The sequence below is a fragment of the Botryllus schlosseri genome, chromosome 2 (genome assembly GCF_051294905.1).
Source record: "Botryllus schlosseri isolate E-star chromosome 2, Bs_hap1, whole genome shotgun sequence".
Lineage (NCBI taxonomy): Eukaryota > Metazoa > Chordata > Ascidiacea > Stolidobranchia > Styelidae > Botryllus > Botryllus schlosseri.
The window spans coordinates 31,671,453-31,699,348 of NC_137237.1; the positions used below are offsets into that span (position 1 = coordinate 31,671,453).

General features: G+C 41.0%; 5 protein-coding genes across 10 annotated transcripts in view; 3 read left to right on the forward strand and 2 right to left on the reverse strand.

Annotated features, from left to right (window-relative positions):
* LOC145457889 (uncharacterized) overlaps window positions 1–27,896 on the reverse strand; it is a 444,934-nt gene that overhangs the window by 304,533 nt on the left and 112,505 nt on the right. The window lies entirely within an intron of this gene.
* Window positions 1–27,896, forward strand: part of LOC145458023 (endoplasmic reticulum metallopeptidase 1-like) — a 179,304-nt gene that overhangs the window by 137,495 nt on the left and 13,913 nt on the right. The window contains exons 1-8 of one of the 4 annotated variants that reach the window (XM_080336336.1): window positions 15,564–16,217; window positions 16,349–16,444; window positions 16,787–16,991; window positions 20,871–21,027; window positions 21,597–21,741; window positions 24,445–24,614; window positions 25,012–25,193; window positions 27,040–27,380. In XM_080336336.1, coding sequence (XP_080192462.1) covers window positions 16,414–16,444; window positions 16,787–16,991; window positions 20,871–21,027; window positions 21,597–21,741; window positions 24,445–24,614; window positions 25,012–25,193; window positions 27,040–27,380 — 1,231 coding nt within the window. In that variant the 5' untranslated portion in view covers window positions 15,564–16,217; window positions 16,349–16,413. Of the gene's footprint in view, window positions 1–15,563; window positions 16,445–16,786; window positions 16,992–20,870; window positions 21,028–21,596; window positions 21,742–24,444; window positions 24,615–25,011; window positions 25,194–27,039; window positions 27,381–27,896 lie in introns of those variants that run through there. The other 3 variants (XM_080336342.1, XM_080336349.1, XM_080336329.1) reach the window with 3 other exon arrangements.
* Window positions 2,578–10,104, forward strand: LOC145457878 (autophagy-related protein 2 homolog B-like). Its single transcript, XM_080336178.1, has one exon. It carries the CDS (start codon window positions 2,698–2,700, stop codon window positions 8,824–8,826), a length of 6,129 nt encoding a protein of 2,042 aa, XP_080192304.1. The 5' UTR covers window positions 2,578–2,697; the 3' UTR covers window positions 8,827–10,104.
* Window positions 10,132–13,595, forward strand: LOC145458161 (uncharacterized). The gene is made up of 2 exons (XM_080336524.1): window positions 10,132–11,423; window positions 12,049–13,595. Exons 1-2 carry the CDS (start codon window positions 10,132–10,134, stop codon window positions 12,191–12,193), a joined length of 1,437 nt encoding a protein of 478 aa, XP_080192650.1. The 3' UTR covers window positions 12,194–13,595.
* LOC145458267 (ribosomal biogenesis protein LAS1L-like) lies at window positions 13,783–15,392 on the reverse strand. Its single transcript, XM_080336597.1, has 2 exons — window positions 15,249–15,392; window positions 13,783–15,090 (listed from the first exon to the last, which is right to left on the reverse strand). The coding sequence occupies exon 2, from the start codon at window positions 15,064–15,066 to the stop codon at window positions 14,299–14,301; it is 768 nt and encodes a 255-aa protein (XP_080192723.1). The 5' UTR covers window positions 15,067–15,090; window positions 15,249–15,392; the 3' UTR covers window positions 13,783–14,298.

The following is a 27,896-nucleotide window of genomic DNA, read 5'->3' on the forward strand; positions in this document are numbered from 1 at the left end:
CGGAAACTAGAAATCGCCAAGTTTATGTATCAGTTTCACTGCGGTCGTTGCCCCGAATATTTCAATGACTTCTTTACCTCTGAATCAAAAGCGCACAAGTACAACACACGCGCGTCCACGTCGTCCAAATATCATATGATCGACCGAAAAGATCATCGCTCCATCAAATACTGATGTGTGGAACAGTATCCCGCCGGCCATCAGACAGTCGACGAGCATGTCCACATTCAAGTCGAAATACAAACAATTACTACTAAATAAATACAGTCCATCCTCAAGATTACCGGACCACGACTGACCTATCGATCTCGCTTCCCTTGACATGCCGCCCTATTTCTTGTCGCATCCTTTTTCTATACTATCTTCTTTACTTTCATTCAGTGTGCATGCCTCCTCTTTACATCGCCTAGGCCAAGGTGGGTGTCAGATTCCATAGACTACTCCTTGTCGCTTCGACATCTTCCTGTCTTTTCATTGTATCGCATTTTTTGTGGTGTATTGAACTGATAAAATTGCTAATAAACCAATGATGATGATGATGATGGTTATTAATAACAGTGATTGGTGGTACATGAAAATGATATTGAAAATTCTTTGAAAGCAAATGTTTTCATGATAGAGAAGTTGGAGTTGGAGTCGGAGTCGGAGTCGAAGTCAGGGTCATTCTCACCAACTCCGACTCCAGTCAGTATTTTCCCCACGACTCCGACTCCGACTCCATCAAGCGAAAAATACCCAGACTCCGACTCCGACTCCACCGACTCCGACTGTGACTCCACAGCCCTGCTACTACGTGCTGGCATATTGGATATAATCCCAATGGCTTTGTTTTGTAATACCTGGAGCTTATTTGATATGCTTCTTGTGAGAGCAACCCCAGTGGGGTTACCTCACGCTGGTATTCCATATGTAAGATGGCAGTGGATGAGGTGGGTGTATGATTTCAAATACTACTCGAAGTCGTTTCGACACCTTCCTATCATTTATTTGTATCGCAATTTTTGTGGTGAATTGAACTGATAAAAATTGCTTATAAACCGAACCGAACATCTTCAGTTGCCACGACAAGTAAATTTCTGTGAGACCAACTTCACTGTTCAGTGTTCAGACATGAACGAGGATAGATTGATAGTGCTCTATGGTCACGTGGTGTAATTTGGTGAGCTAAACAAAGGAGGGGAAGCGCAGTTTTTAATGTATTATGTCATTTCGTTATATGTATGTTGCTTAAATGCCTATTCCAGTTGGATTCGAGGTGCGTATGTTGGCGAGTGCTATTTGTCCTGTTCTTTGGCAGGGTGTGATCAGTTGAATATGAAATGTAACTTCGTTATCATGTTTTGGAAGCAACAATACCGGTACACAGTTTCAATATTTCTATGAAAAGCGTTTAAAAAATCGTCGGATAAAAGATCTCTGAATTTAAGCAGTTTCATGCCCGTTTCCCGAGTATTATTCTTGGGATGCAGTACTAAACTTCGAATCTTACCTTACTTTTCGTTTCCTGTTTGTCGTCTGGTAGTGTAAATATATTTTTTCATCCACAACAACGGAGCTATCCTACCAGCACGATGAAAAGAACGTGTCGATATTTTTAGCGTTAACTTATATTTGCATTCTATATAGGGCTAGGGTAACACGGGAGTATTTATTAGCATTACCCGCCCTATTTTTCATGGTACTCCAAGTCTCCAACCAACTCAATAGTTCGCAACGTTTTACTCAAGACTCGAGAAATCATCAAATCACGGCACTCTCAGAATCAAAAACAGGGTTCACGTTCACGGCACCCTAACTTCGAGTAGACCTACACTAATTGCAAGATTCAAAAAGCGGATGACTATGTAAAAAGGTCACCAACTTCCTTTATATGTCATATCAGATCACTGTTCAAGTTCAGGCCCAGATTGTGATTGTGGTTGGTTGGTGGTGACTAAATATGTTACCGAAAGGTTTCATGTACGACTAGATCTACCGTATGTATTTATTTACAGCAGATTATAAAGATGACTAAGAAACGATTCTGTATCACATAAGCTACTCAACACTGACAAAAGATGTTGTCACACTTAAACTTTATTGGTAGGCCTACAAGATATAATCATACCATTATCGAAAAATCACTTTGCCCTAATTCATGGGGAACAAGGTCTGAATGGTCACAAAACAGGGCATGATGAATAGGCTATGACAAATTTGTACCAAAACTTGTGAATGAGAATTCAGCTACTGGTACCGTTTTGTTCAGACGTGTCTACATTCTATTGACAGACTTATATACTTATAGAAACGATAAATCTGTAAATTGCAAGCAAGGTATAATATTTTTGATTGCTGAATGCCAGGATATTTTTGATAAAGTGTAACTGTCGTGATTTCATCTGTATGTGTGAAACCATTAGGGAAGGAACTTAGTTACCTTCCTCTTTATGTATGACCTGTTTGCAAATGTTATTCGCTACACAGCTATAGGCCTCTTTAGCCTGAATCTGGGCACATCATCATCTGGATAAAATACTCCATTTTATTCAGACATTGGTAGTATCTTTATATGCGTTATCATAGTGAGCTGAACTTTACAACAGAGATAATTATTATTAATTTATTTTCATAATAATCCTTCGTTAGTATATGTCATACTTGCAGAACCATAGACACGTAGATCCTTGCCTAATTACGTGCTAATAAACATTGAAAATGCCGAGGTGGTTCAAAATCCTTCCGGATGCATTCAAAGAAAGGGTTTGCCAATACCTCCTACAGCATTACCTCGGGCGGTTTCTCAAAGAGAAACTAAGACTGGACCAGCTCAGTGTAGATCTATATAATGGCACCGGTAGAGTAGAAGATGTGGAAGTTGATGTTTTTGCGATCAACGACATGTTGAGTAAAGTGGGATCACCGTTAGAAGTCGTCAGTGGATTCATCGAAAGCATAACCATTACGGTGCCGTGGTCTTCCTTGTTGACTGATCATTGCGACGTTCAAATCAAAGGGCTGGAATTTATGGTGCAGCCTAAATGCCACATGCCCGAGGATGTGAGCGATCCTCTTGGCTCGATTTACCGATCGTTCAGTGAAATGACAACCTCGATGCAGTTGGCGGAAGAGTGCCTTCGAGAAGCAGAAGATACGACGGAATCGTCATCTGGCGGACTATTTGACGGCCTTGATGTCTTTGCAAATTTGCTTGAGACTGTTCTCACTAAAGTTCAAGTTTCTCTCACAGATACTATGGTACGTATTGCACAGTTGCCAGATGCGGATGGAAACCGTGTTTTGGTCGATATCTGCATCGACAAAATCGATTGTTTTGATGAAATCGCATTAAACGACAATGACAGTAAAGATCCAGACACTTCGTACTCGAAAAGCGAAGTCTTAACCTGTAAATGCTTACGGGTAACAGGAGTCAGCGTACTCGTAGGTGAAGAAAATGTTGCCGGTGAATTGCCGAACAGTTACTCGCCAGACGTCTGCGATGTTAGTGGTGCAAAACATGAGTCGTATTCTTCCCCATCCGTGGACACAGAATCTTGCCATGAAAAATCTAAGCCTGTTTTAATCGCGAAGTTCTTCGGAAATCATGAATTGAAACTGCGTCTGAGACAAAACGAGTATGCCTCGGTCCCGAAAGTAGACGTTGAATGCTTCTTGGGAACTTTTGGAATGATGGTCACGCCACATCAAGCACACCTAATCGCCAGATTTGCTAGTGGTTTATCATCAATGGCCGGCGCTCATGAACGCAAAGAAAACGAATTCAATGACATGGTCACGTCAGGAGATTATGAATCGTGCAAATCAACTTATCATGTTCCGTTAGATACCCAAAACATGGCCAAAGCCAATCCGAAAAGATATGGGAGTGTCACGGGTAAGACTGATATATATTCGGATGTTGAGACCACCACAGTGGGTACCCTTATTGGTCACACCGAATCCAGTCAGGATAACACAGAAAGTGAATACGCCACATCTGTTAACAGCCGTTTCACCACAGGCTTCACAGATATATTCAACCCACATTTGAACAATCCTATCTTTCGTAAGAGAGAAGAGGGTAAGCGTGTATTTTCTACATCAGCTGACGGTAACCAATATGACCATTCGGACACTCACCGTGCACGTGCAACGACGCTTGATTCTCAATTCCAAATTCACATCGGTGGCTTGGCGATCACAATATTACACTCCGACCCACTAGAAAATTCCAGCAGTGATTTAGATTCCTATGTTGGTTATGAAAAACAGATTAAAGACGGCCGAGCAATGGCTCTTTCGGAACACTCTGCTGGCGTTTGTGAGTATTTTGAGGCATGTGAGCTCATTTTGGGCTCTATTAAGGGAAATATGAAATCCTTAACCAAAACCAGAGATCCGTTCGCGCAAGTTTGTTCTGTGGATCACCTTCGATTGCTGATAAACGGCGTGCACTTCAATGCCGATGTCAAGTCGAGACTGTTAAATGTGGACGTGTCTTTTGGCAAGGCTGAGCTAACAGAGTGTCTGTTTTCCGCTCAAAGTCCGTCGTCTTCTGACGAGCTGGGTAAAAACACTGAACTAACGCCTAGCAATTTTCGAAAGAAATATGTACACTCCGAGATATTGACATTCTTCAACGACCAACACGCATCTCACTCGAAACTGCCGCAATCCGCAATGTCACCTCATGTCCGAATCCATGTTAAAAGCGAGACTACGAAAGAAAAGATTCACACGACGCTATTTGTCCATTTGGCTGCTTGCGAAACTGAAATCGATGTCAGTATTGTAGACAGAATCAGTGCGTTGCTGTCTTTCACAGGCACCCAAAACGAAACCGTGTCGAATCGGACTAGCTTGCTGAAACCCACGTCATATGAAGACAAGCATTTTCAAAATGACATTTTCAACGAAGCTCTCAGTGAAGATCATAAAGACAATCGAATCGACACAACCGTATCGACTTCCTTCTTTCGAGTGAATTTCAGATTTCCAGTTGCGGATTTACGTCCTGAAACGCACCGCACTGCTTGGTACGCCAGAGTATTGCGCGAGGAGATACTGACTCTCGAGGGCCACGACGTCGCATTTTCTGCCGAGTTTTCACCGAGTGAAAAGTCCGTGCAAACTTTGCCAAAACTGGGTCATACCCCGACGCAGTCGTTTCAAGAACTTAACGTCAGTGTACGCATGAAAGATTTACACGTGCTATTCTCGGAAACTCCAAGCCAACCGAAGTCCTTCCTGCATATCAGCCAAGCGCCTGCTGAGATGTCCTCCCTGACAGACGATAAAGATAGTGTCAGCGACTTAGACTATCCCTTGATCCGAATCAAATTCAACCCAGCTCAAGACATCGGTCATAACGTACTGGAGGATATCGATTGTGATAAGGACGGTGGAGACAGCCCGGCCAAGTCAGAGTTTGATAAAGTATGGTTCGATCAAGTAATCGATTTCTCTGTCGACGATGACCGAACTGACGCCGAGGTGTCACCTTTTTCTCAGAAGAAAGTCATGTACAACGATAAGGAAGTGATATTACCCGGGGACGCGAACGAATTATCTGAATTTTCCGAACACTGCGTTTCGCGTTCTCGCGCAGCCATTTCAATCCAACTGCCCGCCGTGAATATGTTTCTGGAATCGCACTCGTTCTTCGAAAACCTTTACAACCGCATCAACAATGATATCTTGCTTTGGACTCCGGCGGCTCCCGCTATGCAGTTACCCACTCAATCTTCGGACGCAAAGTCCACGCTTATGCTTGGCAGTTGCCATCCGCTTTACAAAAACGGGCTTGATGTCGCCAGTCATTTGTTAAAAGACCGCGACGATGATACACTTTCGTATGAATCAGATTCGGATGATTCCATCGGATACAGGATGCCTTCACTGCATGGCGGGTCACCTCGGAGAAGAATCGGTTCGAAAGAACAGTGTCTCGTTTCTATCGTGACAAAGATAGGATACGGCAAAGTCGTAACAAAGTGCATCGTTTCGGATGAATCCGAGTCTAACCACGGAGAAGTTTTGCTGATGTTGGAAAACGCAAATGTTTTCTACGTCGTGAGTTATTGCGGCGATCCCAATTTGGATTACGTCTGTGTTCAAATCGGAGAATTTGACTTGTTCCACAAATCGTCTGTTCCGTCACGTGACATTCTATCTAACATCGGTCCGTACACTGCAAACCAACCGTCACATCTCGACAAGGTTTTAACACAATGTCCCGGAGAGATTTCAAGAGTGTTCACGAGGCCGGTGACTAATGACGGCGGCCGGCATATGCTTGACCTCGTCATTAAAATCAAAACCGATGAGAAATGCGCCAGACATTTTTTGATAGCGACTTGCCTCAACGAAGTCTTGCTTGCCCACAGGTTCTCTAAATCCGGACAAAATTGGTTCGAACAAATCATGCAATTCTTTGACGCTGCTGACGATCAGGTTTTGGGTTACGAACCACCTCCTTATATCACAGAGATTCATTTGAACGTCGCAAATTCGGCGATTCAGTACAAACCGATATACATGTCGCCTGCTGTGAATTCAGTGCTGACGCTGAGTTCATTTTCTTTTTCGTCAAATATCGTGTCAAGCGCACCAAAATCCGTGTTTCACATGATGCTAGACGATGCGAAGTTTTATATCTCCCCCGTATCGGGCCTTTCTTATTTCAATCAGGATTACATCTGCGTTTTGGAGGTAAATGTTTTGGAGTTGGTATTGCAGCTGTTGGGTGACTTTGAAGATATCTCCGAGCACCCTGCCGTTGAATTGAATATTTCTAACAACTTGGTGACCATTCGCACTTGTACGGATTCGTGCGTACTGCTTTGTTCTTTGATCAAACACATCGCTGCAGGCGGTGATTTTGGCCAAGAAATCGTAAACTCTGATGACTCGACTACCTGCAACATCCCGGCCAGGCGCCCGTCAGATGCAATGGACGATAATCAGAACGAAAACATCATGAATCTGATCGCAGATGCAATGTTGGATGATGATGGAAACACCAATCAAGACGCTGCGGAATCCAATTTCGAAAAAAGGCCGCACGCTTTCGGTAACGCTGACATCATGGCGCAATCCATGTTTGTTTTGCCCAATTCGAAACAGACCGGTGACTTTGGAGGTCGAAATTTGCGGCACATGACTTCTTCCGTCAATTCCCTCCCTTTAAAAACATCCAATTTTATAAACGACGATGATTTCTGCATTATCGGCGAAGAGATGTTAGATTCGAGCTGCGATAGCGAGCCTGTCATCAATTATCTTTTCCCGAGAGACAAAACCGATATTCAGACTGACGTCCTGATTGTTGAGAATCACTTCGAACCGTCTTACGGCAAGATCGATCAGCTTCAAGCACCCAAACACTTCCCCACTCCGGTATCCCTGTACTCTTTAAACGAGCTGTCGGTTATCTGGTGCATGTACGGCGGCAGAGATTTCGACGATGTTAAGTCTGGAACTTCTTCATCTCCGGGCAAAGCGAGATATCGCGGTCAAAACACGAGGCAGGGTTCAAATCGCGATTCTACCATGATGATGGAGTTTCAGTTGTCGAAAATCAGCGCCAGGTACGAGGAGTATCCTGATGTGACTTACGAGGCGAAAAGGCTTGTGCTGGTGATCAACGAGTTGGAGGTGCGCGATAAATTACGGACGTCTCAGATCAATAAGTTTCTGTACCGATTTCACAGCGAAGAAAGCCCGCGGCAAACCCACGCTAAAGCCGTCCTGATCAAAATACTGCAGATACGCCCGGAAGGCTTGGACGCGCCCACGGAGAATAAGCTACGGGTTTCGTTACAGCCTCTCCGGCTTAATGTGGATCAAGACACGCTGTACTTTGTGAGCAACTACTTTGCTGAGATTCAAGAGGGATTGTCTGGCAGTTTTGAAAACGCGTCTGAGGTCAGAGACACTAACTCATCGCCGGCGTTCGATAAAAATCCGCAAACCACGACCAAATCATCGAACCAATCTCCGAGCCATTCGAAACCTTACGAGCCAATATATTTCCGAGAGCTGATCTTTTCGCCTGCAGTACCAATACGCTTGGACTATCACGGAAAGCGTATCGACACAGAGCAAGGCGCAATTTCCGGCTTACTTATAGGTATAGTACGGCTAAACGGGTCGCAATTACGGCTAAAAAGAATCGTTCGAAAGCAAGGACTCTTGGGTGTCGAGAGGCTTGTGTCTTTTCTGATTAACGAGTGGGCCACTGACATCAAAGCCAATCAGTTTCCTTCCATTCTAGGAGGAGTAGGGCCTCTGTATTCGGTCGGGCAATTTTTCGGAGGAATCCGAGATTTTTTCTATTTGCCCATCGATCAATACCGCAAAGACGGCCGTATAGTACGTGGTATACAACGTGGCGTGACTTCGTTTGGCACGTCCACAGCCATGTCTACCTTAGAATTGGCCAACAGCGCCGCCGGGGCCGTTCATTACGCGGCAGAGACCACGCGTGAATTGATATCGCCGGCTCACCCGCGTGACCTGAATGATCCAAACTGGCGTTCCTCGGCTAAACCTCGTCTAAACCAGCCTGCTGATATACGAGAAGGCGTCAGCAACGCCTATACGGTTTTAAAACAAGGTCTGGAGGAAGGAACATCGTCGCTGGTGCAGATGGCACAGAAAGAACATGAAATGAAAGGTACCACTGCGGCTGTCGGAGTCGTGCTACGGCATATTCCACTTGCTGTTGTAAAGCCGTTGGTTATGGGGACGGAGGCAGCGTCGAATTTGCTGAGCGGTGTTAGGAACCAAATCAGGCCTGATGCGAAACAGCAAGACGAAGATAAATGGAAGAACAACGATTGACTTGAAATATGTGGTACCGTACTGAACCTTTTTGTGGAACTGTGTTTGCGTAATCAGGACTGGGCAGAAGCATTACTCCAGTCTCAATTGGGTATTAATTATATAAAGTCGAGTAGAGTAGCGAGAAACAATTTTTTTCCAGTTTAGAAATGGTGCTCCCCTCGGGTCCTTGATTGATCAAATTGTAGACTCTGAAACATGTAGCACAATGTCACGTACGTTAGAAGAAATGGACATTTCGGTGTGTAACGAGAGCTATTTTCTTTTTGGTCGCCTAAAAGATAATATTTGATTTCTCCAAATTATCCATAATATCATAACGTCATGATAATAGATAGTAGTCACAGCCTTATGCTAAATTCAAAATATAATCACTTGCGTACTTGATTTTGCCTACTCCTGCTCTTAATGGTTGCAAGTTTTTCATCATGTTGTGCCCGGAATAAGGATATGTATATCGTACTTGAAATATAATAACATTTCCGCTTAGCAGCCACAAAATTTATGAAAATATTGAAATTCACCGCGTATAGGACGCATCTCTTTCTCCGAGAAACGAGACTCTTGGAAGAAAAGCGTGTTCTGCCTGAGTATATGCGATCTTTGTTACGTGCAATTACCGACGTCTGGTCGTGATTTTTTAACGACTGTGATATTCTCTGTCGTTTGCAGCCATTCTATGCACCATTTGCATTGCGTGTATGCTGTATTTATTTTTATCCTGTCTGTATAAGTGTTCTTGGACTATGTATTTTTTGTCACATGATCTATTTCTGTTTTTGTTAATACCTGTTTTTTTTCAAACAGTGTTTGAATTGGTGTATAGATATCTATTACCATTGCTGTTTGGTATCATAATCAATTTGTTGTTGTATCAAGGTGGGCTGAGTGTTGCTTACCTAGAAATACAACTACTTTGTGACTCTAATGGTCATTTTGATTCACTTTACAAGACTGGTACCGAAGAGCAGTAAATTTTTGATGGTGGCTGCGTCGAGATAAAGATTTTGTGTGTGATTTTTCCTCTGTTCTGCCGCTTTGCTTGTACTTGCTTCAACACGCTGTTCTGTGTAGTCTCGCTACATTCTGCTATCCTGTGATATATTATACAACTTCTTTGGTAATGACCACACTGTGCAAGCGGCGTGGGTCTGTGTGCACTTTGGCGTCTTGAATATTTGGCGAAATTATTCGCAATTATTGCTTTTTAAATGTTGTGGATTTGATTGTGGTATCGTGTTGCGTACCTTGTTGATATTTCCACGCATGTTTTCCAGATTTTACCTTTAATTCATAATTTATATAATGTCTGTGCACAGCGTGGACCATATGGGCCCACCGTTGGATGACGACGGTTATCGCGGGTATGACATCGACGCCAAAGGCCAAGTGATCGAATTCTACGATCACACCAACGATTTCAGTGATCACGGCGGACATAGTGGGATCAGCGCATCCAGACGACTGTTATCTGAAGCCCCGAGTGGGTCGCGAAGACACTTAGAAGACGCCCCTAGCGGGTCAAGGAGGGTTTTATCGGAAGCGCCAAGCGGTTCAAGACGGATTTTAACGGAGGATGTACCGTCAAGACGACCGACGAGAAATGAATTGAAAGCAACGGCCGGGTGCTGCTCGTGCTGTGTCGATTGTTTAATCACAATTGGACGGCTTCCCCTTGCTTCTATATTTTGTTTCATCTTGATGTGGATAGGCACCGGGCTGTTTATCGGAGCGGGCTGGGCCGTGCTTGACACCACGCAAGATCTTTTCACGCAGTACGGTCCCAGCATACACAACGGAAACCCTGCTATGGACCCGCCTCCCGAGTATTTTCTAGTGAGAGACGGAGTCCAGTCTAGTATCGGCAGTCATTACGAGTTGAGAGACCCGCGCAACCCAGGCAACAGAGTGCCGGAAGTGTTTTTGGGCATTCAGAGGTCGTTCTACGGGATAATACCGTTTATGGTGTTGTTTTCCTTCATCGTAATCGCAGATGGAGCCGCCAGCACTACAGAGCTGCAACGAAGAAGGAGAGGATGTAAAACGTCGAGCGCCGGTATATGCTGCAGTGTTTTCGTGATACTTTGTTCCTATTTATTGCTCTTGGCTTGGGTGTTCTGGCTGGCTTTCGCCACGCTCGGAGTGTACTACTATCGTATGGTGATATTGCGGTGTGAGGATTTGCGCAATCCGATTAGATCCGAAGGAGAAACGAAGGATATCTGCGTGGATTTGGTACAAGTCGGGCTGATCATGTTCCGTAGCACGACGGATGAATATTTCGGCAAAATCTGCGGGCCTGGCACGTCAAGCCGTAGCGTAGGCGATCTGGACGGGTACTGCAACAGCTATCAACACGCGTGGCAGCTGATGCTCGTCTGCTGGGCTGGATTGCTTATCAATATCATCGCCATGATGCACTCGCTGACGATTTCGGCTTCGAATTACCGGGCGTTGCAGTTGAGGCTTACGAATCGCAGACAGCGTGTCGCGCACGCAAACAGGTCTCCGGCTGTGTCGCACAGGACTGAAACCACACATTTGAGCACAGTGCCGTCGCGGCCGCCCGTGGTGGTCGGCACGAATGGAGATACGGGGTAGGGGATTTGTTCACTTTACCGTGGTGCGCTTTTATGCATGGCACACTTATCTACTTATCTGTCACGGAAATGTCACAGGGTGTGAGGGTAGGGTTGTTCAAAAATAACTTTTTTTCCGGACCACACCAAATTTGGTTCAATTCTAACAAGTATAAGCCGCTGCAGAGCCAATTAAAACTTTTAATTTATTAAGAAATATGGAAAAAAAATTCACAATTTTTCTGTCAACCCCGTGAAATTGTCGAGTTGTCTTCAAAAACGATGCAAAACAAATTTGACTCAATTCCAACGAATAGAAACGGAGTTATTTGAGTTTTATCCTTGATTGGTGGATAATCCGGGAATTATCAACGAAAAACTCAAACCTGTTTATGCATTTGAGAATGAAATCTAAATCTGAATCCAAACTTCATCTCAATGACAGTAATTTGGTCAAAAGTCACAGGGACATTATTTTCGATTTTGTATCGTGTCCGAACCCTGCAACGAAGAAACGCCACTTGAAAAAAAAGAGCCTGGTTTAGGATCGGACCGACCCAAATCATTGACTTCAATTTTTTAAATCCAAATCGATGCTCAATTGTTCACGTTAGCCGCCCTAAACAGCCTTGCTCTTTTGCAGCCGCAGATACTCTCGGGATTACGAGCTGGATGAAATGAATCGAGACAGCGACTTTGTGAGCTCGAGTGTGTCGTACAATCCCAGAAAGCGGTTCGCTAATAACGATTCCCATGCCGGCGTGGATTACTATTACAAGGATCACTGAAACTGGTCAAGTTTTACTAACAAACTGTTAAAGACTGCCAGACATATTTCACTCACTTTATATAGCATTGACTCGTTTTTTTTGTAAAATAGAACAATTTTTCATATTTATCACCTTGGAACTCTGTTATACTAAGGTACCAACATGAATTACTTGAACCTCATATTACTACTCTACGTTTGTAGACCCACCCAATTCACATGGCTTCTATATTCATATATTGCTGATATACATGGTACTGACATGGACCAAATTTTAACTGATATCATTGTTGCTCTTTCTATATCGATTCATTGTGTTTGTGAATACTGGTGCACAGCTATTTTTATGATTAATAAATATTTTTTAAGCCTTTGACTTCGACCATCGGTTCTATTGTGATTTCAATTTTCATATACTTAATGATTTTTGTTGCTATAAAATATTAATGCGTGAACCTGTTTGCCATCTGGCGTTTTATGTTATTGATATGCATAATATGGTGCGCATTTGGTTATGACTCCTGCACCGTGCCCCGAGATACAAAGTTCATGTGGGGGTTACATTCTTGCGTCTGATTTAATGCGTTGATCTTGGTCTCGTTACATTGCTGAACGAAGGCTAGCCGTTTTAAATCAGAACTGTTTCGGCACCCATCTCTAACACGTCTATAAAAATATAAAATAAATGGTACACAATAGACCTACTTATTACAGACTCCTTCGTGGGAGACAAGAAACTTCAATATTTTCAAATCGAAGTTGCGCTCCTGATTTGAGTCTCAAATCTAATTCCAGATGCAATCTCCATTACGTGACATGTCCGAATCTGATAGCCTGCTACCCCGAACTCTGCCAGTCGCATAAGAATTTGAAATTGTTGAAATTAGAAGAAAAAAAAATGTAGCCGACTGCAGTTCGAATTCGGCCAAAATGTCTGAATCCCTTTTTTTTCGATCCTTTCTCATCCCTGGTCCTCAAGCTGGAATACGCTTACAGATGCTGTGCGGTAAATTTGCAATATTGAACCGAGCTCTTGTTCTATCCTTGCAGCTATTATCGATAAGATGAAGCGTTAACCCTTTTATTCTATTGTTTAATCATTGGAATTTCGAACCATCCTCTCTTTATATTTGAATAAAATAGGCCTACAACCCGCACATCATGAACTGTTTACTAAACCGCCCTGTAACATTGTGACTGACACTCAACACAGTCATACTCTAATATTCTATTTTTCCCGCAACCGCGCATTGCATATCATTTCCGCTTATGTTGCACCTCACACTTACGAATTTTTGTAGTTTGCCGAGTTTTATTTGGGGTTTCTGACTCACCCGTCACATTTGTGACGACTGGATTATTGCTATCATTGTTTCATTACTGATTGTAGTTGGATTACATATTGCATAGTTCTATTGTGACGTTTGTGTGTTCGTTGCTTGAAAGCATGGTTGCTTGGGCGAAGTTGAAGGAATTGTGAAAATCAAAGTGGGTTATTTAGAGGTGGGAGAAGTCCTCTCATATAGGCCTACTTTGACGGTAAATCAACAGTTCTTGATCAAGATAAATGCCAAATTATAATATCGCTGTCACGCATTGTTCACATCGCCAAGTCGTGGTGGTTTTATTTGTGAAAGCGATGCAAAATCTTCACAAAAAAAAACTGTGGAGTTGATACCAGTCTAAGCCGAGAATATATTTCATCAAGAATACAACATTTTCGCACAGTTCCATCATCGATTCTGTGGGAACTACCAGCTATCCCACCTGGCCCTTACAACAGCATTCACAAGGATATTGCACAGTGAAAACAGATTGCTCAGTATAGGTGCCGAAATGAGTCTTGTATCAATAACGATTTTGATGTCAAAAGGACACGCTAGTCGATGGTCTTCCTGTTGATTTCATATTCAAAGCCTCTACTTGTTCAAAAGCTCCGATATAAATGTGCGTCCTATGCCGTAACACATAATCGGTTCAAATAGCATGCAGGGAATTGCAATACTGCCATATTAATATGACGAAAGTCAACAAGACAGCTGCCTATCGTTCTTTGACGAGTGATTGCGCAAATGCTCATGCTTGCAAAGATGTATCAGCTATTACCATAATATTACTGATTCACTATAAAAGCGGTATCTCAAAGCATTGAAACTGTGCGTTAGACTGTATTGGGGTTGTTACTGCGATAGGATTTGACTTTTCATTAGAATCGAAAGTGTCAGGTCCGTGAAGTTGCTGCCATAATTTCTCTCTTGTCTGTCCCGGCATAACACCAAGAATGCATTCGCTGACATTTGGCTCGAATAGCTGCCAGGACGCTGAAGTAACAGCATTCGGGTCAGGGGTGTCCTTATCGGCATATTTTTCAGGATCCATTTGGGATTCGAGGTGCCGTTCTATATCAGTTTTTTGCCGTTCACAGAAGTATCGAGCATGTTCTTCCCAGTGATTTATACGCAGCCATTCGAGCCCAAACCGAATTCCTTTATCCAATAGTTCGTACGATGGTATTAATCCGTGCGCAATTTCATGACGAAGTGTTGCAATCCATTGCGGAATACCGATTTCCTCACTTCTCATCCGCATTGGCATCGTATGAATTTGTTTCTTCAGCGCTCTTTCCGTAATGAGGCCAAGAAACTGGGATACAGACGTAGCCATACTTAGTTTCTTCATGTTTTGATTGTCCACTTTCGTGATCATGCATTCCAATATCTGAGAAGTAGACTCAATGGCGACAGGGATCGCGCCTGCGAACCTACACCTCCATATGTTGATTATTGTTAGGCCTCGTTTTATTCTTTCCTCGTCACCAGAGAATAGATTGAAATACACATCGTTCCATTCGGATTGGTCCACCCAGCCAACGAATTTATCCGGGCCAACCATACTGGCTCTTGTTATGTGTCTCCGCTGCCAGATAAACAAAACAATGATTAAACTCTGGCGTTAGATGACGGCACGACGATTAACCTCGACACGCCACAATGTATATAAACTCAAGTAACGTGCTAGAAGCTACGACATGGTAAATTGGTCATATGAAAATACGAACGGAGTGAAATGCAAACCTGCTACGCTCTCCTGCAACAACATTTGACTATCGAATGTTAGCACGTCTGCATCATCCCCCCACTGATCAATCTTCATAAAACAAAACAAAACTATACCACTCACAGGCAATCTCACATGTTACATTTCTTGCCGCTAGGTGATATTCATAAGCTGACAAGAAACATGCTGAATATACCTAGCACATTACGTCCTCTTTCAAGAGGATTTGTCTATAGATTACTAATCTACGGTTTTACTCCGCTATTACAAGTCGGAAAATTTTGACCAGTACCGACTTGACATGGGATTGAAAAATAGCATGTCCCATATGAGGATAGAAATAGATAGATTGAGTTTTTATTTTTCATCCAACCAAAATTGATCGGTTCGTAGCTTGATTGATTCACTGTCAGTTACCCATATCAAGGTAAGGAAAGGACGCGACTTATTTTTGTCATTGATGTTTTTGCGGCATATACACCGACTCATGATATACATACACACGATCCGCTGGACAAGGAAGGTGCAGAGGTGCAGATAATAGCCTTGTACGGCTTTCTTTCCGGACGCTTCACCATTACGCTATCTTGTCGGTCTGCTACACGTTTAATCAACGTTTTATTAGCTACACGTTTAATTGAATTTTTGCATGTCACATACGATATTCGCCTATCGAAATCAATAAAATTTACTGAATGGACTCTGTCTTTGGCGATATATATTTTTTTGTGGGAAAAATGAAGAAAGAAAGATTGCAGCATCGTTTCGCATGAGATGTTCTAGCAGAGCAACTGATTTGTGCCAAAAGACAAACTTGTTACTTGATGCCGTTGCTTCGCGAAAGTTTGAAAGATTGTGGAGTTCCTTTTGTGAGTTACAGTGGCAAGTACTGGCGGATTAGATGATCGACCGTAGACAGACGCTGCCCGGAGCTGGCATACGTTGAACTGAGCCATCTGGATTCAAGATATATGTGTTTGAACAGTGTAACGATGGTTTTAAACATTGTTTACCTTAATGCCCATGTTGCCCACAGCGTCGTGAAATTCTATTCTACTTATTATTTACAGTCGCAGTGTAGAATATCTTGTGCCACATGTTTGTATAATTTTTCCAGCATTTCCGTCTTAGATCTCTGATAGACCATTACAGTGCACCTGGAAGAATATATCGATAGCAAACATGGAAGTACGGAGAAGAAAACCTCAGAAAGGTATAGGTAACACACTTGCATTTACAAATGTTGCTGGATAGGATAGGTGCGGTGCTATAGCCATTTTTTGTGAAATCTGAATTATCTTTCCGATATTCACTCGCAATGAACAAGATATGAAAATTATTTCTCATTTTTTGATGTTAGCAAGAAAATTTACAACTTCTCATATGGTTAAGCCTTAGATTTTCAGCTCTATGATTATATATCATTCATATTGAATTTGACTCAAATACTTTTGGCTGACACTCGTGACACTAGTAGAGAATTTGAAGGAACATTGTAGCGGTTAGTCTATATCCACAATCGTATCAGAAAATTAAATCAATGTATTTTGTCAAGATAAACATCCTTCTCATGATCACTCTCATCGACCGTCGCACCGCCCGAATCTGGGAAGTCAAGTTTCATGTCTTTCATGGATGTTCCTGTTAGCGATGTTCTACTTCTCAACTGTATCGTTCAATATACTTGCGAACAATCATCTGCCTTCTCCGAAATCATCTGCTTCTTCGAATCCCGAAGAGTTTACGGAAGAGAATGCCAGGTACAGATTTCGATTTTATACTGGGGTTGAATCGAATTATGTTTTTCGTAATGAATGCACAGTTGCACACTAGGGTTATGACTAAAAAAAAATCTGCCTGTAGCAGGAATTAATGAACATTTTGGTGTAAATTATTAAAATTATAATCATTTTGTTCAAATCAAAAAAATGTCCCGCACAAATTAACTTCAATTTTTGACACTCGTCCAAATATAGAAAAAATTTACAATTTAAAGGTATTCTTTGCTACAAATTTAATCTTCATATGTCCGTTTGCACTTCTGGTAAAGTTCATCCATCAATCTGACTTCCCTTTCTGTTATTATGTTAGTGTCAGCGACATCTACAACAGACATATCCGACTGCCAATGGGATTTCAAGGCACTTTATCGCTGCAGGACATTCGATCGCAAAGATAGCAGCAAACAAACTTTGGTATACTCTCGAGCTCGACCGATATTGAATTTCTTGGTCGGTACCGATATCTCACACCTTGACCGAGAACCCCAATACATTCAGACGATATTCAAAAGAAGTTGGATATACATAAGCACATTTTCAAAGCTTCAGAGCATTTATTTGAACAGCTTCACAGCTATTGTAATTCTTGAACATGAAATAAACTAGAAAAGCTACATCTGGACACCTGTTAAGTGTAAGCTATGTTACATATACCAATATTCTCAGTCTATAGCTGTCAAAGATGATAGTTTTGTGACTTCTTACCGCAATGTTGTAACGTCACGAAAATTGCCGATAATTTTTCAGCTTCAATGGCCGATGGCGATAATTCGTTCAAAGTGGGATATCGTCCCGATATTATCGGCGAACCGATAATAGGTCGGGTTCCAGTATATGCCATCTATAGACATCTGGTTAGAATACCAGGCTTCCTGACACGCATTTGTGATGAATAAGCATGATATCTCAAGAGTTACTCTCCATCTGGGGACTTGGAAGTACGGAATTTACCCTTGAGCTCCATCTCGCATTGCGTAGAGATGGAGGTTTATGCTATTTGATGGGTGGTAATCTACTATTTTCTCTGCAAGAGCGGCCTGCTCTGCACAGCACATAGATAAACTTAAAATCATCATTCCATCCTCGGTTTTTTAATATTTTCATTTGAAATTATGGCTTGGTGGATTGTACCAAGTTTCCGTAGTGTTTTACCATATCATCTCCGAATTTGTAGCTGAGAGTTGGATCTGTTGAGGATGTTGGATTGAAGAAGTCCGACATATGCTTTAAGAATCGATAATATTATGGTGGCAACCAATGTATTGTGATTTATGAAAAACCTTGCTCATCATTGTAATTTGCAGTTTCACAACGACTTTCCGCCGCCCAGTTTCACCAGATACTGCTGAGTCACATATGATTTATGGCATTTTCAAATTATCATATTCCTCGAATTGGTTTTCTAGACCGCTGAAAATATGTTGAGTTGTTCTACTTTCGCCTTTTCGAACAGCCAATTGGATTTGTGTCAGACAAATTGAAATTATACGATATATATAGTCTACATCTAAAATCGAAATTAATAATTATTTATTAATTATTTAATTTTGTCTGTAAGCAAGAAAACGATCGGATTAATTCAATCTCGGCAATCACAATTTACCGAAATACTATTTTAAATCTTCGTAATTGGAATTGTGTCAGTTAAATTCAAATAAGTCAGTATATATATTATAGGCTATAGTCTGTATCTACAAAAAAAGCCTATCCTTTCATACAGTGAAAACTGGAAAATTTTTGTGCGGGAGGTTTTTGTTTAACCAGTCTTCACAGTTGTTAATTTTGAAATCAGGACACAAAAGTTCATCGTTTGTGACTACAGGACACACAAAATTTTGAATTTTTTTTCTAGTCATAACCCTATTGCACACCTGATGCGAAGTGGGATGTTTGAAAAATAATAAATTAGCTCCAATGTGCTGTAGAATTTGCTTGAATTTTTGTCGTGACGTAATAATGGACCTATATAAATTGAGCCTTCTGTATCATCCATACAGTTAAGACGCCATATTGAGGGATACTCAGATCACCTACTTGATTTTGCGCAGTCCTGGTAATGAGCGAAAGAGATGCATCTAGGGACTTGGTGTAGCAAAGACCCTGGCTATAGCGACAGATTTTTAAACAATTAAAGCAAGTGCTGATTATTATATTCGAGTTTTTCATAATTTTACGGAATAAAGATTGGCCTACCTTGTCAAATACGGAATGTTGTGTGTCCATCTTCCAAATTGCACTTGAACCTCCTCTGGGATTCAGATCAGGGAGACTGATACTGCAATTTCAATTAGTAATTTGATGTTCAGTTGTCACATGTAGTGTCCGTTAGGTATTTATTTTTGGGAGCTGCTGTACCAGGTTTAAAGGCATTGACTCCAGTTGGGCGAAATGCCTGCTATGTAGGATTAGCAGTTGCCATAAATGTCCTCATTTAGGAGGATTTGTCCTCCATTTTCTGGAAATCAAAAATGTCCTAGGAGGACCCCTTAATGTCCTCTTTATTGGGACTTCGTCCTTCTTTGGAGCTTTGAAAAGGCTAATGGACATGCACAACTACAAAAACGCCATAGATGACGCGAAATCTGCAATGTGGATGTGCTTTCTATGTGCAAATTACATGGTAGGCCTGGTATAGATCACAGGTCATTACTTCCACAGTAGCTGTCGTTTTCAGGTACCAACGCAGAGTTGGGATGGCACTTTCTGTTATTCTGTAAATTTGGGCAAGTCTAATCGTGCGTAAAACCTTGGTGTACTCAAATCATTGCTTGGAATGCACGCAGACTGGCAATTATAAACATAATAGGCCTAGTAAATAGGACTAGGGACTGATGCAAGTGCAAGTGTTTCATAATGACATTGTGCCATTAGGCTATTGGCTATTGTGACTAACTTCAGCTTCATTGACCAACCTTGGAATGCTTACGATATCGTAACGGCCTGCACTGTTTTCATTGCTTCTGGGATAAGGGCAAGTAAGAAAACATATGGCGCATAAAACGGAAGGAAGTCATATTGTTGTACATCAATGCAATGTTTCTTCTGAACAGCGCATTAAACAAGCATTTGTTTCCATTCATCTATTCCTTCCTTTCCGAGGTCTTGATATTTTACTTACCGGTACATTTAACTAATGGAGGTAGGATACTTTGCGTGTTTCCTAATTTTAGTTTCAATAACGTCGACAAGTTAGTAGGAAATACCTGGAAAATAAGAGGTATTCTTGAGTAATTTGAATCAAAATATAATTTTGGAAATCCCAGATTTTAGGCACATTCAGCGTTGTCCCGTGACACAGATGTGAACGAAAGATTCGCTGAGATTTTATGGAAAATTCCGCTCCATGGGTAGGCTATAATCGTTCTGAGAGGGTGTCGACCAACTAGCAAGATTCACTTGAAGTACATTCAAATTCGGTAGGCTACAATCTTTTTCAAGTATCAATTGCATTGAATCGTGTCAAGTAGTAGAGTTATTTTATCATCGTGAAATAGGTTTGATAATTTGTTCATATGTAACTACAGTTCGAATATGGTCATTTTCTGAATAAAATGACTGCTGCCTATGAATTGCGCTACATATGTTAACACATCATATTTAGAACGCAGTGCCCCTTTGAAGGAGGCAAGCTATCTGTCATATCTACTTTTTGACTCTACTCAATACTTTCATGACCTTCTTTTGTACTTGCACTGGAAGTAGTTTGGAAATGCTTGGAAATCTCTAATTCTACTTGTAATTGAGTAGAAATTTCTGGGGTTACCTCTCCTACATGAGTAGGCCTACTAAGTTTGACCTCCTCTGGGATATACGATAATTATCGTTAATATTTAGTACCGTAGTTGCTAACATTCTCAGATTCCATTTGGACCATTTCATGAACATGGGTTCACGAGTCGCTGGATCGTATCAAAATGATATTCTCGCTCACGACTACATAAAGGACACAGTAGAGAAGATCAGGTCATCCACCAAAACAACGAAGAAGATCGAATTAGATATCCAAAGGCCGACGGTATAAAATTGTCTTTCGATCCCGTTAAGATTGATTCTGGGCCACCGTTTGCTGCGTGCTGCAGAAAAAATCTTGAAATTGTGTGGCTGCATTTTTGACAGCAAATCTTTAATTACCCTTATACACGTCATACGGAGATGGAGGTATGTAAAATTTCAAATCGACACTGTGTGGTTATAATATGAGATGTATAACTTCCGATTTTCGTAAGGATTTCGGTGAAGAAAAAATTCAATTCTGTCAACAAAAATTTATTTTACGCTTGACCAAATGTGATGACATAGTATCAATAATTAGGCTTCGAAATCTATAGATGTTTGAAGTGTTGGTAGTCTAAAAGAAAAACCCGGATTTGGCAGAATAAACAAGTCGAAAATTAGACCACTTGGTTAACGGAAGTAGGTTTATGGATTTGCAGCTGGCCTAATAAAAAAGCATGGAGTCAGGAGTATAACCTACGATAAAACCAACTCAGCATTTTAGGTACGGCACTGCAATATACATTGGCTTCATACAGCTTTTGATGGACTGCGAAATGACGTTATTCAACACGTGACATTTTTATACAGGGATCGTTTTACATGCCACACCACGACGACTTCATGAGCGTCTACTCCAATGTGACAAACACAGTCGTGAAAGTGACATCATCGCAATCCGATGACAATGCTCTACTTCTGAATTGTCACACCGACTCTGTGTCGAATGCACCAGGTATGCGTATTAACCTATTAATATGGAACTTTCTTTGAGCTTGTAGGTGCCAGCCCCAGCCAGACATGAATTATTTTCTGGAACTTGTAGGTTGTTCCTGGTTTATATGCAATACACTCAGTTCTTTCTGGCCTGCTAGAGGCATTGTTAGACCCTTGCACATCAGATCATTTGTCATCGCCATTCAACTGAATTGATGGGCACGCCATTTATTTTCCCGATCAAAAGGGCAAATACCGGTATTTAAAATTGAAACATATATTTTCAAAATCGACAATCACGACATTCGCGAGACGGGAAGTAATGGTCCGTGTATTTTTGGGTGAACTGATATGCTCACAATACGAACTGATACTTCCAAATACAATGTCTCCTTTTATGAATCACTTCTCTTGAATGGAATAGCTACCCTAAATGACTTGACTTGAATTGACTCAGATTTGACTTATGAAAATGATGGGATCATTTGCGAATCAGAGATCAATGTTTGAGTCGATTGAAAGAAAATTTTCATGAAAACGTGTGAATTAGCGTTTGTATCACTTTCTGTTTTCTAGTAGTTTTGCCATGTCTTGGAAATTGCTACTACTGGGCGACTTTTTTGTAATGGATTAAAAATTTATGGCACCAGTTCTACTTGAGTAGCAACTCTGACTTATTTGACCACTTCTGCATTCGGCACAGTGATGAAAATTCAAAATTTTTCAACCCCTGTCTATTATTTGTCTGCTGCTATTACTACTACTAAATCATTGGATTTATGCAGATAATGTAGCCGATTCATACATGGTAGCCTATTATGTGGACCTACTTGAACCAATACTGTACAATCCTTTCTTCTGTACTGTTCTGCTTGTATCATTTCCTATCTTTTCTATTGTGTTCATCTATGCTTGACAAAACAGACAAGTTCCAAATGACATGGCACCTTGTCCGATGTTTTGCATTATGTGGAAATGCAGCTGCCTATTGTGGTGAGGGAAGCTTTGTTTTTGTTGGCTTGTGGCCATACGATGGCCTGTTAGAGGAGCCTACTGTGGTCTCAGTATGTGTTTGTGCACTGGCTCTATACATAATGCTTTCCAAAATCGTTTTAGACTAAGATTTGAGGAGCTTCTTGGAGGTACAGAACTTCAATATACAATCGAGTTCCACATCAGCTAAAATTCTATCGGTCCATTGAAATTGAAAGGTGATTTCATTTTCGAAACCAATTCATAAATCCATTATCGTGAATTTGATTCCAATTGTAAATCTTGTTTGCCGTGTTCGACTGCAATGCAAGTCCCGTATCTGACAACTCGCACTATATTGGCATTGTATTTACATCCAAATTCATGACCTACATGGCCAGTTGGACGCATCTGGTAAACTTCACTCTCTATTATCATTGGAATTAAAAACATAACTGCAATTCCATATTAGGGTGGAGTGAAAAATGGAAAATTTTGAGTTTCAAAACGGACACTTGATATGTGGTGCCAAATTGAAAAAAAATAACTTCAATGATAATTTTGGGTTCGTGCAACCTCTAGTGGTCGTGCAATTTCACCGAACGAGCCATAAATAGGTAATTTCGCTATATATTGATACCTGCTTACAATAGAAAGCAGATTTTGGGCTTAAAAGATCCAGAAGCAGCAAGTTTCTATCTCACTTCCACAGAACATTGTCTTAAAAATGAACTGAAAGAAAAGTTACAGGCAAATTATTGATTTTTAGACCATTGCTAGGTAAAATTAGGCACTGAAGCAGTGGGTACGATGCAAAAAGCGTGTGGTGATTGATCTTATAACTGACAACTCCATATTAAAAGCACATAAATTGCAAATCCATATTGAGAACACAACAGCATCAATTCTATATTGAAAAAAGATACATTTTTAAGATGGTTTCACTACCGGAGTATTAGTCTGCACAAACTTTAAAATCTTGTTTCGTATTAAAGGATTTCATATGGTTTAGAGACTCCAGTTTTTGTCTGATGAGACCATCTCTACGTTTAAATCTCGACACATGGACAGATTCTTCGGTCACCACTTTCAAGTGTCTTTCCACTGCCTGGTTGTGGCAAGGATGGTTGAGCCTGATTATGACCTTAGATTTTCCAGTTCGAGATCTAACCAGCTTTTGATTGCTGGTGGCTGTTCCATATCTTTTAGATTCAAGTTGACAATTTGATGGAATGATTTGGCCTAGATGTTTATAATTGGTATTTTGAACAATCTGATGCTTGTGTCAATGTTGTTTTTAGGTTTCGGTTCATTAATATATTCTCCTTCAAAGTCGTCAGCTGGTTTCTGGTGTTCCGTGTTTGATTTGCGCATCGTTGTAATCTTGTTAATTGCAAGTCTTCTGAGACCTTCATTATCATTACCGAGCATCTCCAGCAAAACATTTCTGGTAATAATATATAGCGAAATTGGCCAATTTTGGCTCGGTGCAATTGCACGGCCACTAGAGGGTGCATGAGCCTAAAATTATTATAGAATTTTTTTTTGATATTTGGTACCACATATCAAGTGTCCATTTTGGAATGCAAAATTTTCCATTTTTCACTCCACCCTAATATCAAAATATGGGTTCGTAAAGCTATATCTAAATTCGAAGCTTTTCTTACAAAGTTCATGATTTTAAAACTAGCCGACTATTTTGAAATCTGTTGCTCTCTCAGATGTAAATCCACACTAATCTCTACCACAGGCGCAAGCGATGATGCAGTCGCCTGTTCAATTCTGCTTGAAATTCTCCGCGCAATAGCGGCCGATAAGAAGCCGCTGCTACATCCTCTCATCCTGCTTTTCAACGGAGCAGAGGAAACGATATTGCAGGCCAGTCATGGTTTTATAACCCAACACAAATGGGTGGATGAGGTGAGACTACGCTCTATTTGTTCCTTAGGAGTAGGCCTACTCAAGCATTAGTTTTAACCAATGCATGCTTCCATCAGATCCTGTTGCCTTTGGTTATTCTGGGTTAGTTTCGATGTATCTGGAAATTTTGAAGGATGCCACCTGTCTACAATTTTGTACAAGTAATGCAAGCACATATCAAAACGACTTTTTACTTGCAACATAAAAAGTAACTAGTTTTGGCAAATAAACTCAAGTGGAAGTGGTAGTAGTCTGGAAACTTATCACTCAAATATGTAGTACAAGCAGAGAAAACCTACACTACTATAGTACTTCGACAAAGTAGAATGTCGTTAATGAATCTTTAAACTACCTTTGATGTCGATAAACCTTTACCACTCCTTTCTGTTTGTTTCAGATTAAAGCCTTCATCAATTTGGAAGCGGCTGGTGCGGGAGGAAAAGAATTCCTATTCCAGACCGGTCCTAGCAACCCGTGGCTTGCTTGGGCTTGGGCGAACCACGCCCCGTACCCGCACGGCTCATCTGTTGGACAGGACCTGTTTCAAAGCGGTGTAATACCTTCCGATACGGACTTCAGGTACATCTCAATGTACTCGGCATTGGGCTAATCTGAATAGAAGTAATTGCATTTCTACTCCATTGAAATTAGAATTGGCAATTTCCAAAACCTGGACAAACCACTTCAAGTAGAAGTAGACAATGAAATATCTGAAGTCGGGTAGTCTCAAAAAGTTGCTTTTGACATGGCGCCGCATACTTTTATTAGTCAATCGGAGACGGTTACTTTAAAACGAGAGTGGCCAACCTTTATGCTATTCACGAACGCCATTCGATTATGTATCTATAGTAGGGCTGTTCAAAAAAAACATCTAGTTCAGATTTCACTGGCTACTTGATAATATTGTTAGGTTGGTTAAAAGCGCTGCACACCAACTTTGGCTCAATTCCAACCAGTCGAAGCGAGCTTCGTGCAGTAGAAAGTTCCATGATTTTATAATAAATAATTAAAGAGTTAGTCACCATAAATACTATTTTATTCAAATCCAAATTTTTCAACTGCAATAACTTCGCTTCTACTGGTTGGAATTGAGTCAAATTTCGTGTGCTTCATCTCTAATGACAGCCTAACAATTTCATGGTGTTTACAGAAAAATTTTGAAATTAATTTTTTTTTGTTTTCTAATGATAAATCAAAACTTTCTACTGCTCAAATCTCACTTCTACTGGTTGGAATTGAGTCAAAGTTGATGTGCAGCGTTTTTAACCAACCTAACAATTTTATCAATTAGCCAGTGAAATCTGAAGGAAAAGTTTTTTTTTGAACAGCCCTACTATATATACATAATCGAATTGCGTTCGTGAATAGCATAAAGGTTGGCCACTCACACTCCACAAGATGAAAAAGAGGCGATTGTTTGCTACAAAACCGTCAATTTGAACTAGTCTGAGTTACATCCACCTTACTAAGTACCGCATATAGTCAAAGACTAGCTCAGTACTCTGAAGTCGGGGGGGGGGGGGGGGGGGGAGAGGTGGTATTTTGCTAGTGACCTGAGTGACCACTTATGAATGTACCAAGGGTCTCATTTATAATAGGTGTTGTGTTAAGGTACTGTTTACAGTAATAGTGCATACCGTAGTTACGTTTTTCTTCTGAACAGCACATTAAAAAAACATTTCTGAGACATGCTCTCCGCATTCCTTTCATTCCTATTCCTTCCAAGGTCTTGATATTTTGCTTAGTACTACATTAATATTTAACTAATGGCCAGTTTGCGTGTTTACTAATTTTAATTTTTCAAGAACTTCGGAAAGTTAGTAGGAAATACTTAGAAAATAGTAGATATTGTTGAGTAATTGGAATCAAAATACAATTTTGGAAATCCCAGATTTTAGGCACATTCAGCATTTCTCCTTGACACAGATGTGAACAAAAGATTCGCTGAGATTTTATGGAAATTAAAGTCAATAGGCTCAGACTCAATGGCTATAATAGTCTTAAAAGTATGTCAACTATCTCGCAAGATTCACTCGAAGAATACTCCAAGTCGGGGCAATCTTTGTCAAAACTACAATCCTCATTCTATAACTACATTGCCACGCCTATTTCTAGTGTCATTCCTAGAACAGGGCACGAGTCGAGCAGGCTATGATGATGTATTTTCTTAAGACAAATATACACATAGCTCTTGCAGGTTGAATATTTCCACAACTGATGTCGATGAGCTGTTGCATTCTCACATTATTGTTGCAACATTGTCATGTAAATGTCGTGCGTGTTGAAACTGTCGATACTGGTCTATATATTCTTGCTGTTGTTAAAGATAGCTTCCTTCCGTTACCAGACAATTTCAACTAAATTGAATTGAAATTTTCTTTTTGTTTCCACTGCTCACACCCAAACCGATACAATATTGTCGTAGGATCTTTCGAGACCACGGAAATAAGCCCGGAATCGACTTGGCGTACATAAAGAACGGATATGTCTACCATACTCTTCACGACAATCCGTCGATGATACAACCAGGGGCGGTACAGCGGGCCGGTGAAAATATCCACGGCGTCGTCAAGCATTTAGTGCAGTCCACTGAATCGCTACTACCAGACCCGTCTGAATATCGCTATGGAAACGTTGTATACCTGGACATTTTCGGCCTAACCATGGTTATCATTCCGATGTGGATCACGGTGCTAGCGAATTATGCGACGCTAGCTTTGGTGTTGATCTATCTCGGGAGGAAAATGGTCGATTCCAACATATCAGGTAGGCTGTGATAAGAAGAGTAGTAGGTATTCGTTGTGTGGGTGTTAAGTTACTAGGTGAACCTGTTAGCTGTTATTGGTCCATTGTAAATGTCTGTTCGAGGGTGTTTGTTACAACTGTGCTCTTAGATATCGATTGTCACTTGTCTGCCGTGGGTAAAAAAGCCGTAACAGTCATGATTCGTACTTTTGTTGTTCTGTCATTGTCATGCTTCCAGACACAACGCTGGCTAGACTGGTATAACGATAATTGAATCTGGCCTAGAATTTATTTTATTTCTCAACATTTTTCATGTAAAATTTTATATTTACTGCAAATAGTTTAAGGCCCACAAATTAAGTCGGGACTGTCGCTTGAAAAATTCTGAATTATGTTGAATCGGCCCGATGATCAAATACTGAAAAACTGAAAATTCTGTATTTTGAAACTACATGCAGGCCCTAATGTAATGCATGCAGGCTGATTTACATGCATACGAAATCATACCTGGCTTGCGGGCAACGATGAACGCAATTT

Coding starts and splice junctions, on each gene's coding strand:
- LOC145457878 (XM_080336178.1), top strand. CDS start 2,698: ATGCCGAGGTGGTTCAAAATCCTTCCGGATGCATTCAAAGAAAGGGTT.
- LOC145458161 (XM_080336524.1), top strand. CDS start 10,132: ATGTCTGTGCACAGCGTGGACCATATGGGCCCACCGTTGGATGACGAC. Junction 11,424..12,048: donor GGCACGAATGGAGATACGGG/GTAGGGGATTTG, acceptor GCTCTTTTGCAG/CCGCAGATACTCTCGGGATT.
- LOC145458267 (XM_080336597.1), bottom strand. CDS start 15,066: ATGGTTGGCCCGGATAAATTCGTTGGCTGGGTGGACCAATCCGAATGG.